Source organism: Salmo trutta, unplaced genomic scaffold (assembly GCF_901001165.1).
Source record: "Salmo trutta unplaced genomic scaffold, fSalTru1.1, whole genome shotgun sequence".
Lineage (NCBI taxonomy): Eukaryota > Metazoa > Chordata > Actinopteri > Salmoniformes > Salmonidae > Salmo > Salmo trutta.
In genome coordinates, this window is record NW_021822817.1 from 27,518 (window position 1) to 40,000 (window position 12,483).

The 12,483-nt window shown below is 46.8% G+C and overlaps 1 protein-coding gene across 2 annotated transcripts in view; it reads right to left on the reverse strand.

Moving 5' to 3' along the window:
- Positions 1-481: 481 nt before the first annotated feature.
- LOC115185008 (protein phosphatase 1 regulatory subunit 29) overlaps positions 482-12,483 on the reverse strand; it is a 98,121-nt gene continuing 86,119 nt past the window's right edge. For both annotated transcript variants that reach the window (XM_029745609.1, XM_029745610.1), the window contains 3 exons: positions 4,436-5,167; positions 4,252-4,353; positions 482-4,098 (listed from right to left, as the gene is read on the reverse strand). In XM_029745609.1, coding sequence (XP_029601469.1) covers positions 1,702-4,098; positions 4,252-4,353; positions 4,436-4,795 — 2,859 coding nt within the window. In that variant the 5' untranslated portion in view covers positions 4,796-5,167 and the 3' untranslated portion in view covers positions 482-1,701. The remainder of the gene's footprint in view (positions 4,099-4,251; positions 4,354-4,435; positions 5,168-12,483) is intronic.

Sequence of the window (12,483 nt, forward strand, 5' to 3'; positions counted from 1 at the left end):
GCATATTGACCGACCATATACACACACATACACACAACCTCCCCATGACACAGTCTTGCTTAATTGCTAATTAGTGTGTCTAATCAAAGTGGACGTTCATGGTGTTAATATCCAGAAAGAGGTGTTGGTGTTAATTAAAGGTGTACCTTCTTACTCCGCACCTCGTTCAGTTGTGATGAAATAAGAGGGGTATTATTATCTTGAGCTAGAACTGCTGTACAGTGGAACTGTGTGGGTAAACCTGTGTGAAGTGGGTCACCAGTTAAAGACCACGATCCATTTTAGATCACATTATTAAACGTGGAATGGACGTTTTAAGCCACATTCATCTAGACAAAAGGATTGCCAGCAGCACACAAAGTGCTCACATCAAATGATGCACATTGTCGGTATTTTAGCTCTGTTGACCCACATTAATCTGCTGACATGAATATGCACAATACGCAGAATGTATCTCTCTCCCCTCTCTTTTTTTACTCTCTTTTTTTATCTCTGTGTTTTACGGTCTCTCCATCTCTCTCTTTATCTGTCTACAGAACCTAGTAAGTCACAGCGACCCCTACCCAACATACCAATAACAACAATACAGCTGTTCACAATCTGATTCCCATTCACAGGGTCCAGGTTAAATGTCTGATCATAGATCAACACGTAGGGACAAATACCTGCTACTCCTCCTGTAGCTCCTAGCGGTATGTCTCTGCTCCAGGGGCGGGGCTACTGTTTTACACTGCTGTGTCAATTCCCTGTCTTCACAGGAGGTTACGTCTGGCCTGTATCACAGTACATTACCCTGCCTGGCTGGTTGGCTAGTCCTGTGCTGTGGCTGACTGAAGACCCAAAGCCTGCGTCACAAAGGGCAGCCTATTCCCCATAGGCCCTGGTCAAAAGTAGTGCACTGTTTAGGGAATAGGATGGCATTTGAGACACAACAAAAGCCTGCATCCTCACACCGTAAAGCCTCCTTGAGTGTTTTCAGTTTTTCCTTTTTATTCCTCTCTGCTTGCTGTGTGACTGTGTGACTGTGACAGCCACTATTGAAATGCAAATGTTTGTGCACCATCCAATAGCATGGATGATCTCAGGGATAGGAGGGAGCTCTTGACAGCTCCGTTCACAATTACCATGTTTTCCCCCTTTGTATTGGTCTCTCTCTCTCTCTCTCTCTCTCTCTCTCTCTCTCTCTCTCTCTCTCTCTTTCTCTCGCCCTCTCTGGGTATATTATCTCACTGTGTTTCTGTCTCACCAACACAGACACACACATTATCTCCGCGCCCTACATGCGCCCAAAAACATGTGTAGGAGTTTAGACTGACTCATACACACACACACAAACACTGACACGCACACATACAGTTCACTCGATGACACACGCATACACTCAATGCAGACACAAACAGACGTTACTTCATCTGATTTCCCGTCTCTACACACAGATGAAAGCGTGACACTCCAACAGGTGAATTCCACATGAAGTGTTCACTGAATACTGATTGGATGGTTGGCCAGGGCTCCCTGTCTCTAATTATAACTGTTAAGACGATGAGCAAGTTCCAGAAGTAGTCCTACAGTCCACAATGACCCTACTGTACTATCATCTCTCTCAGCTCTGGTCCTGCTGATGATAACATGTTTTGACAGAGACCCATTACTCAAAACTCAATTTTCCACAATGTCTCACTCTCACTTCCTGTCTTCCTTTCACAGCTTCTGCTGGGCTGACACGCCCTTCCAGTAGTCGAGGATGTCGTGGAGGTCCTCCCCTTTGGCAAACTGCACCTTCTTCCTTAAGGCGTTCCCGGCCGTGACGTAGCATGACTCATCCCTCTGGCCCTTCCTGTAGGGCCGGAACCTCTCCCAGATCCTTAGAGAGCTCTCCGAGGAATACTCAGGGCTGGAGGAGTACCCGGAGTAGTTTTGGTGGCGGGAGGGCGAGAGCTGGGAGTAGGAGGCGGCGTCACGGCGGGAGCGGGTCAGGGGCTTGAGGAAGGAGGCCCTCTGGTGCGGCGAACCCTGGTGGGAGCCCTCGTAGTACAGAGCCGGGACAGAGTGGCGGTGCTCTGAGCAGTGGTAGTCCTCCTGCTGTTCCTGTCCCTGCCCCTGCTGCTGCTGCTGGTGGTGCTGGTGATGCTGGTTGGTAATACCATCAACACCACCACCACCTCCACTACCACACCCACCACCCCCACCTCCTCCCCCGCCGCTCCCCACCAGAGGCAGCCGCTCCAGGGGCTCTCCACACCCCGCCGGGCTGCCTCTCTCTCCTGGGTACTGCTGGCAGGGGTCCGGGCTGCGGGGCTCGTGGATGTCCAGGCTGTAGACCCGGCCTCCTCCTCCGGTCCCTCGTTCCCGGTCACGTCCCATAGAGTTGCAGGACGAGGTGCTGCACTGCTTCTTCACGGCACTGATCACCACCGCAGCGTCAGCGCTCATCTGCCTCACGACGGGGCGCACAGCGGATGCAGGGGGAGGCGGCCGGTAGGGCGGCGACACAAACCCCCCGCCGCTGATCCCCGGACGCTCCGAGAGAGGGACGGAGAAGGGGAGCGGCGGTGGAGGGGGGATCTTGGTGGTAGGGGAGGGCAGGCCCGGGCAGGTCTCAGTGATGCCGGGGGAAAGGGGGATGAGGCCACGGGTCAAGGAGGAGGTGCAGGTGGGTGGAGGGGAGGTGGGGTAGGAGGTGGTGGTGGTGGTGGCGGAAGAGGCAGTGGAGGAGGCGGCCATGACAGAGTCCAGCTTCAGGGCGTCGATGCAGTTATTGATGATCTGGTTGACCTTATCCACCTCCATGGCGATGGTGGAGATCTCCGAGGCCGAGCCTCGCTCGTTGTCGTCCGAATCCTCTCCCACGTCCGTCCCGTCCTCTTCTCTTAGATCCTCATCCCTCATCCCTCCCTGTCCTCCTCCCATCCCTCCATCTCTCATCACCCCCTCCATTCTCACATCCATGTAGTTGCCTTTGCTGGTCAGCATGGCCTCAGAGAAGGCGGTGGGCATCTTATCCTGAGGGATGGAGGAGAGTCTGGAGGAAGAGGTGTTGGCGGAGTGAAGCATGCCTGAGGAGGAGGCAGACATTGGTAGCTTGCCCCCGTGCGTGTGGTGCTGGTACTGGTGGTGGCCCTGACCCTGGGCCTGCTCCTGGAGCTTCTGCACTGCAGACGGGTCGTTCCCCACGGCCGCCGCCACCTCCGGGCCATACCTCATTTCTAGAATCGTCTTCTTCACACAGATGGACTTTTGCTTCTCCTCATTCCTCCTCTTCTTCCTCAGACAATAGTAGACGAGGCCCAGGATGCAGAGCATCCCGAAGAGGCAGCCCACGATGGTCATTATGTAGTGGGTGGTGGTGGAAGGTGTTGGTGGCATGTCGTCGGGGTTCTGGGCTCGGGTGGAGAACTGGAGACAGGTGTGGTTGTACCGCTGGGAGGTCCGGATGGAGGCCACGCAGAAGGTATAGTTGGTGTGTGGCTTGAGCTTGTTCAGCGTGATCATCTCCTTCTTGAGCTTCAGGTTCATGACGTCAGAGACGAAGGTGTTATTGTACTGCACCAGGATGTACATCTTGCTGTAAGGTCTGGGGATCTGGACCATGATAGAGGCTGTGAACAGGGACACGTGGTGGAGCTTGATGCTGGGGCTGAAGCTGTGCTCCGTGGAGGAAGACGAGGTGGTGGGTTGGTGGTACGGACCCACTCGGTCAAACATGTCCGGGCCCATTCCGGAGGAATCTGAGTCTGGCGGAAGAGACGTCATCCCGGGGATGAAGACCCCGTCCCGACAGACAGAGGATAGAATGGTCCGAGCGTTGTGCCCGGCGTGGCCGGACGCGATGGGACTCAGGAGTGGGTAGCCAAACATCTCCCTGGGGGTCTCGCACTGGAGCCGGTCGTAGGTGTGTGTGACGTTATTGAAGGCCTCCAGCCAGGTGAGGAAGTTGTACAAGTCACAGCCACAATGGAAGGGGTTCCCAGCCAGCTCACACACCATGAGGCGGTTCAAAATGGTAAAGGTGGAGGGGTCGAGGCGGGCCAGCTTATTGGACGACAGGTCAATGCTGTTGAGACTGACGCACTCATCCAATGCATTGTTGCCAATGACCTTGATGAGAATATACAGAGACAGAAAGCAATATATTTAAAAAAATCTGAACCATGTTGTACATACAGAATAATATCAATTTATCTTTAGCAAATAGTAGCATTGAAATATTTAAAAACTACAGAACTAAACAGAAATTGACCAATATCACACCTCAATGAGGTTGTGCTGGAGGAAGAGGCACTGCAGCCGGCCCAGGCCCCTCATCATGGCTTCTGTCAGGTTGGTCAGTTTGTTGTAGCCCAGCTGGAGGACCTAGGAGAGAACCAGAAAGGATTACATCAAGATTAAATCGATCAACCAATCAATTAACCCACCCACCCACCACCCAGTGTACCTGTAGGTTGGCCTGTTGAGCGAAGGCCCCGTCCTCGATGTAGGAGATCTCGTTCTTGGTAAGGTTGAGGTCCGTGAGGTTGGTGAAGCGGTACATGGAGGTGTAGGGGATCATTTTGAGCTTGTTCTCGTTGAGCCTCAGGTCGTGGACCGTGTTATTGATGTGCTGGGGGATGGTCTCATATGGAGGCTGGTTCTGGCTGCAGATGGCTAGCCACACGTAGCCCTTGTCCCCCTCGATCAGCCAGCAGTCACCCCAGACCAGGCCCGGAAGGTGGAGGAAGAGGAGGAGAGAGGGAAGGATGAGGAGGGTGGGGGTAGATGGAGAGGAGGAGGAGTGAGTGTGAAGCCTGCTGAGCATGATGATGGAGGGAAGAGGAGAAGGACGAATGAAGAGGGAGGTTTTGTTAAGATGGAGGAAACGTGGGATTGAAATAAGGGAAAGTGAGGTTGAGTCTAAGGAGAAAGAGCGTGGGGGATGGACTGGGGTAGCTAGGTTGTCCTCAGAAAGGGGAGAATGGGTTTAGCTTGGGTGTAGAAAAAGAGGGAGGGGCCTCACACAGTCAGTCACAGCTGTATGGTTGTCATGGTGATTAGCAGAATCCCCATGTCTTTTCACTTCCTGTTGGACTGCCGTGGGGAGTGAAACAGCTATTCCTCATAATCTCTCCGACAGGAAGTCTTGTTGATTGATCTGATAGGAAGTAGCAGGATCCGCTGGAGAGACGTGAGTCTGTGGAAGAGAAGAGAGGAATACCGTGAGACAACAATAGAGTGGCATATGACAATTATAACATGGAATGTACATGGACTGTACCAAACAGCATAGAACACAAAACACTAGTGTTGCATACAGATGGAGAGTCTTAATTTGATCAGCTTGTTTCAGGATAACTTTCCTGGAAATGTTAAACGTGTAATGTATTTGAGGTTTAAAAAGGCTTCTGAAGTTCGGAATTTTCACTTTGAAATTTTAGACTTGATTTTCCCCAAAATGTATCAACCCCTACAAAAATGTCAATTAATTTAATCCACATAATAATTCACATTTCCTGTTGACGCAGGATTAGCAAACTGGCTCAAATTAAGATCCTACATCTGTATAAAAAAACGAATCACATGGGACAGCTATAAAACCAGGTGCAATTTTAGAAAACTCTGATTTAAAGTGGCACTATGATTAAGGAGACTATTCTAGAAAAGCACACGTCCTCATTCCTCAAAAAGCAATACAACATACAGTTTATAGATGAAAAAACACGATACATGCACTGTTTAACACACACCAGCATGACCCCTTTCTCTCTGACAGCCACTCTCTGCAAACAGAACAGATGCTTATTCATGACCATCATGTGCGACCAGAAAACAGCACTCGGAAATAAAGTGCCCTGCATAAAACCTCAACACAGAAACCTAGCCCATGAATACATGATGTTCATTTACAACATGCAACATTCTGGCCTCGGCGCTGATATCTGTGCATCTTAAATCTTGTGCATGTGACACTCAAGGTTTATTGCTCCGTCGTGGATTCATTCTGGATTACATCCTAATCCTGGCAAGCGACACTTCATACAGTCTCTCCACCATAAGCCCCAGGAATCTTCTCTAGGAAGATCACTTATGGAATCTATTCTAGGTAACACGTTCTCTTGTATAGTTAATGTATGTCATGGTGGCCCATGATTTGATGGGGAAAATATATACGTATATGTATTACAGTGGAGGCTGGTGAGGGGAGGATGGCTCATAATAAAGGCTGGAATGGAGCCAATGGACTGGTATCAACCACATGGAAACCATGTGTTGGATGTGTTTGATACCAGTCCATTGAATCCATTCCAGCCATTATTATGAGCTGTCCTCCCCTCACCAGCCTCCACTGGTGTATTAGGGTTGGGAATAGCCAGGGACCTCACGATACAATATTATCACGATACTTAGGTGACAATACGATATATATTGCGTGTCTCACGTTTCTCAAGCATGTGGAAAACGAGTTTTGATTAGTCATGGAAATAAAAGTGCTGAAAATAAATTGTCTATTTAAAAGAAGATGGAGAACATCTTTTTGGTGCAGGTACAGTCAACTAGCGCAAAAATAACATTGCGATATTGTCAAAACGATATGCTATATCGTCAAAAAAAATATTTCCGATATGTAACTGTATCGATTTTTTCCTCCATCGCTAGTATGTAGTATATGTGATTGAAAGGATCATTAAAATATTTGTTGAGTGTCTAAATGACATGCAAATGGCACACCAAGTTAAAATGGCCTCCTCCCTTCATTTAAAATAAGACAAAGGGAAGCAGTGATGGAAAGAATAAAGGACGGTAGGATGGAAAGAAAATAGGAAGTAAGGGAGGAAGGAAGGAAGAAATGAAGGAAGCAAGGCTGCAAGAAAGGTGAGAATGTAGGGAGAAAGGGCGAGAGCAATGATAGAAAGAAACTGAGCTCAGGATAAAGAGACAACCTTCCTCTCCACAGGGTGCCATCCACTCAGACAAAGTTTCTGTCCCTGACTTTCATTTGTCCTCATCATGTTAAACTATTCACGCTGTGAGAAAGCTCCTAGTCCCACCACTCCTGTGTCTGCACTTCCTGGGTCCCTAGGTAGGAGAGCCCCCTGCAGGAGGCCATCCATCTCACCCTGACACCCATCTATCTTATCCTTGTCAGTCTCTGTAGAGGAGGTAGGAGTGTCATACACGCCACGCTACATTAATAACCTCAACTTCTGAGACTTCTCAATCTTTCCCTGTTGACTCACTTGTCACATTATTAGACACATATACGTAAACATACTTATACACACACACTGGTTTGCATGCATGCAGGTACACACACACACACAGGCAGGTACACATATACACACAGACAGACACACACACAGACACACACACACCACCGTACCGACTGTACCTTTGACAGTCAGTTCCTCTTTCTATAGACTCTCCAGTCACATCATTACAATCGTTCACCATCGGCTCTCTATTCAATCTGCATGTCATTTGAAATCTAGATACATAGTTATACAAGCCAGGATGAACAGTAGTTTGTGAGTTGTGACAGACAATGTCTTCCTTTCGCTACAGCTGACAGTCAGAAAGTTCTCTCTCTCTCTCCATGGAACCAGAGAATTACGGAACAGTCCTAGTTCCACTGTTCTCATTCCTCTATTCCGATGATTCTGATGGAGAATTGGAACTCATTCCAGTTTATTCTAGTCAGTATTCCCCAATGGTGAGAGCCAAGTATCTGGTCCAATTTCCCACTGATTACTGCTGAAAATGGGAATACCCAAAGCACTTAGGATCCAATACATCATGAACACCTCATACTGATTAGAGTTGTGGGCTGTTTCCACTGGAACATTCCCTTTAGGGGATGTCTCTATGAAAATATGCTAGTGTAGTCAAAGGTTGTAGCCTATTTAGCAGGTACTATGTGTATCAAGCCCTCCTCTGACCTCCTTTCTCTGACCTCCCTCCTTCTCTTCATCTATTCTTTGTCTATCTGTCAGGGTGTTCTCTCTCTCTCTCTCTCTGAATTGATTTGAATTAAGGGCTTTATTGGCATGGGAAACATATGTTTACATTGCCAAAGCAAGTGAAATAGATAAACAAAAGTGAAATAAACAAAACAAATTTACAGTAAACATTGCACTCACAAAACTTCCAAAGGAATAGGGACATTTGAAATGTCCTTATGTCTAACGATGTGCAAATAGTGAAAGTACAAAAGGGAAAATAAATAAACATAAATATGGGTTTTATTTACAATGGTGTTTGTTCTTCACTGGTTGCCCTTTTCTTGTGGCAACAGGTCACAAGTCTTGCTGCTGTGTTGACACACTGTGGTATTGCACCCAGTAGATATGGGAGTTTATCAAAATTGGGTTTGTTTTCAAATTCTTTGTGAATCTGTGTAATCTGAGGGAAATATGTATCTCTAATATGGTCATACATTTGGCAGGAGGTTAGGAAGTGCAGCTCAGTTTCCTCCTCATTTTGTGGGCAGTGTGCACATAGCCTGTCTTCTCTTGAGAGCCAGGTCTGCCTATGACGACCTTTCTCAATAGCAAGGCTATGCTCACTGAGTCTGTGCATAGTCAAACGTTTCCTTAAGTTTGGGTCAATCACAGTGGTCAGTTATTCTGCCACTGCGTACTCTCTATTTAGTGCCAAATAGCATTCTAGCTTGCTCTGTTTTTTGTTAATTCTTTCCAATGTGTCAAGTAATTATCTTTTTGTTGGGTCTAAATGTGTTGCTGTTCTTTCTCTCTCTCTCTCTCTCTCTCTCTCTCTCTCTCTCTCTCTCTCATATGTCTGGGTTCCACACGAGACCTGATCCCATTTAGTGCTCCATATAGGGAACACAAGAGGAGGGGTGAGAGGAAAAGTAGTGAATGGGGGTATATAATTAGGACTAGGTAGGTAATGGAGATGGGGAGACCTGTATCAATGATAGGGGAGAAAGTGCATGTTCCTGGTTGCAAAACAGATGTACAATGCATTTGCCACAATGGCTGTGATACAACAGATATGTTTGGTAAGTTTGTCTGTACAAAATGCTTTACATAACCATTGTGTGGTGTACCAGCTACAGGTAACTGCCAAAATAAAGTAAACACTTGAGCAAATGAGGGATACAAATTGTATTGAAAGCAGGTGCTTCCACACAGGTGTGGTTCCTGAGTTAATTAAGCTATTAACATCCCATCATGCTTAGGGTCATGTATTCTGGGCAGGCCATTATTTTGGCTACCATGGCTATGCCCCCACAGGATGACAATGTCCCCATCAACAGGGCATGAGTGGTCACTGAATGGTTTGATGAACATGAAAACAATGTAAACCATATGCCATGACTGTCTCAGTCACCAGATCTCAACCCAATTGAAAACTTATTTGAGATTCTGAAGTGGAGCCTGATACAGCATTTTCCACCACCATCAACAAAACACCAAATTATGGAATTTCTCATGGAAGAATGGTGTTGCATCCCTCCAATAGAGTTCCAGACACTTGTAGACTCTATGCCAAGGTGCACTGAAGCTGTTCTGGCTCGTGGTGGCCCAACGCTCTATTAAGACACTTCACGTTGGTGTTTCCTTTATTTTGGCAGTTACCTGTACGTGTGGGTCACATCGCAAATAAGTTTGAGGTAACAGGTAGGTCACAGGTGGGTGGCTGGCTCTCTTGGCTGGCCCACTTCTACTTCTGAACATCACTAAAATAGACGCTGCAAGAATAGCCAAGAAACCTCCTTTTTATCTAGTGTGTTTATCTAGGTTTGCTACTTGGACAGGAGTCACAAAGTCATGAAGTTACTCATGTTTGAGATCGCAAGTACATTCCACATTCTGCACAGTCGGCATCTTTCCTTACCATTGTATTCTCTGCGTTCTACTCACATCTCTCATAGACACACATCAAATATCCAGCCACGTAAAGAAAACACACTCAACTGATTATCAGTCGAAGTCCCCCTGTATAATTCATGATTTATATCTGGGTTATTCAACAACACCCATCCCATTGGTTCTCCCTCGGTTGTCATGGAGACCCAGATGTGATTGACAGCTCCAATTAGTAGTTATGAAAACAGAGGGGGACAGAGAGGGAATAAGTGTCAGATCCCCATCTCACTGGGTTCATTAGCTGCCATCGTGATGAAGTGTTGTTCCTCTCCCTGAATGGTAATCAGAAGTGAGACTATCACTGTCAGGCCCCATGTACTGTACGACTAATGGGGATAGAAGGTTATTCTGACCATGTCATCTGGATTAGACAAACTCTCTGTCATAGTTATTGACAGGGAACCAGACTATTTGTCATGCAGTTCAGTACCCTTGAATGAGTAGAGACACACCTTCTCATTCAAGGGTTTTTCTTAATTTTTTTCTATTTCTACATTGTAGAATAATAGTGAGGACATCAACACTATGAAATAACACATATGGAATCATGTAGTAACCAAAAAGTGTTAAACAAATCAAAATGTATTTTATATTACAGATTCTTCAAAGTAGCCACCCTTTGCATTGATGACAGCTTTGCACACTATTGGCATTCTCTCAACCAGCTTCACCTGGAATGCTTTTCCAACAGTCTTGAAGGAGTTCCCACATATGCTGATCACTTGTTGGCTGCTTTTCCTTCACTCTGCGGTCCAACTCATCCCAAACCATTTCAATTGGGTTGAGGTCGGGTGATTGTGGAGGCCAGGTCATCTGACACAGCCCTCTATCACTCTCCTTATTGGTTAAATAGCCCTTACAAAGCCTGGAAGTGTGCCAGGTCATTGCCCTGTTGAAAAACAAATGATAGTCCCACTAAAAGCAAACCAGATGGGATGGCGTATCACTTCAGAATGCTGTGGTAGCCATGCTGGTTAAGTGTGCCTTGAATTATAAATAAATCACTGACAGTGTCACCAGTAAAGCACCCCACACCATCACACCTCCTCCTCCATGCTTCACCGTGGGAACCACACATGCGGAGATCATCCGTTCACCTACTCTGCGTCTCACAAAGACACGTGGTTCTAACCAAAAATCTCACATTTGGACTCATCAGACCAAAGTACAGATTTCCCCTGGTTTAATGTCAGGAGGTAGGTAGCCTAGTGGTTAGAGTGTTGGGCCAGTAACTGAAAGGTTGCTGGATTGAATCCCCGAGCTGACAAGGTAAAAATCTGTCATTCTGAACAAGGCAGTTAACCCACTGTTCCCCTGGTAGGCCATCATTGTAAATAAGAATATGTTGGTAACTGACTTGCCTAGTAAAACTAAATATAAAAAAATGATGTCCATTGCTCATGTTTCTTGGCCCAAGCAAGTCTCTTCTTCTTATTGATGTCCTTTAGTAGTGGTTTCTTTGCAGCAATTCGACCATGAAGGCCTGATTCATGCAGTCTCCTCTGAACAGTTGATGTTGAGATGTGTCTGTTACTTGAACTCTGTGAAGCGTTTATTTGGGCTGCATTTTATGAGGCTGAACTTATCCTCTGCAGCAGAGGTAACTCTGGGTCTTCCTTTCCTGTGGCGGTCCTCATTAGAGCCAGTTTCTTCATAGCGCTTGATGGTTTTTGCAACTGCACTTGATGAAACTTTCAAAGTTCTTGAAATATTCCAGATTGACTGACCTTCATGTCTTAAAGTAATGATGGACTGTTGTTTCTCTTTGCTTATTTGAGCTGTTCTTGCCATTATATGGATTTGGTATTTTACCAAATAGGGCTATCTTCTGTATGCCCCCCCTACCTTGTCACAACACAGCCCAGTAAAAGCCCAGTAAAAGTTGACGTAATTCAAACAATTCAATCCTTTCACTTAGATTAAGATATTTTGATTAAAAGGTTGGTTAAGTGATTCATTAAGAAAACGTTGTGGAGCAAACAGGACTAGCGGTAACAAAACAGCAGGAAAAAGTCAACAAGACTGCTAGTACACTGGATGTTCTTCCTGCCTCCCTCCTCCCTATACCTCCTCTGTTAGGTGGATGTTCTTCCTGGATGTTCTTCCTGCCTCCCTCCTCCCTATACCTCCTCTGTTAGGTGGATGTTCTTCCTGGATGTTCTTCCTGCCTCCCTCCTCCCTATACCTCCTCTGTTAGGTGGATGTTCTTCCTGGATGTTCTTCCTGCCTCCCTCCTCCCTATACCTCCTCTGTTAGGTGGATGTTCTTCCTGGATGTTCTTCCTGCCTCCCTCCTCCCTATACCTCCTCTGTTAGGTGGATGTTCTTCCTGGATGTTCTTCCTGCCTCCCTCCTCCCTATACCTCCTCTGTTAGGTGGATGTTCTTCCTGGATGTTCTTCCTGCCTCCCTCCTCCCTATACCTCCTCTGTTAGGTGGATGTTCTTCCTGGATGTTCTTCCTGCCTCCCTCCTCCCTATACCTCCTCTGTTAGGTGGATGTTCTTCCTGGATGTTCTTCCTGCCTCCCTCCTCCCTATACCTCCTCTGTTAGGTGAGCAGCCCAAGGACATCTCTGAGAATGGCAGGATAAAGTCTGTAAACACGTTTAACAGTACAGCAG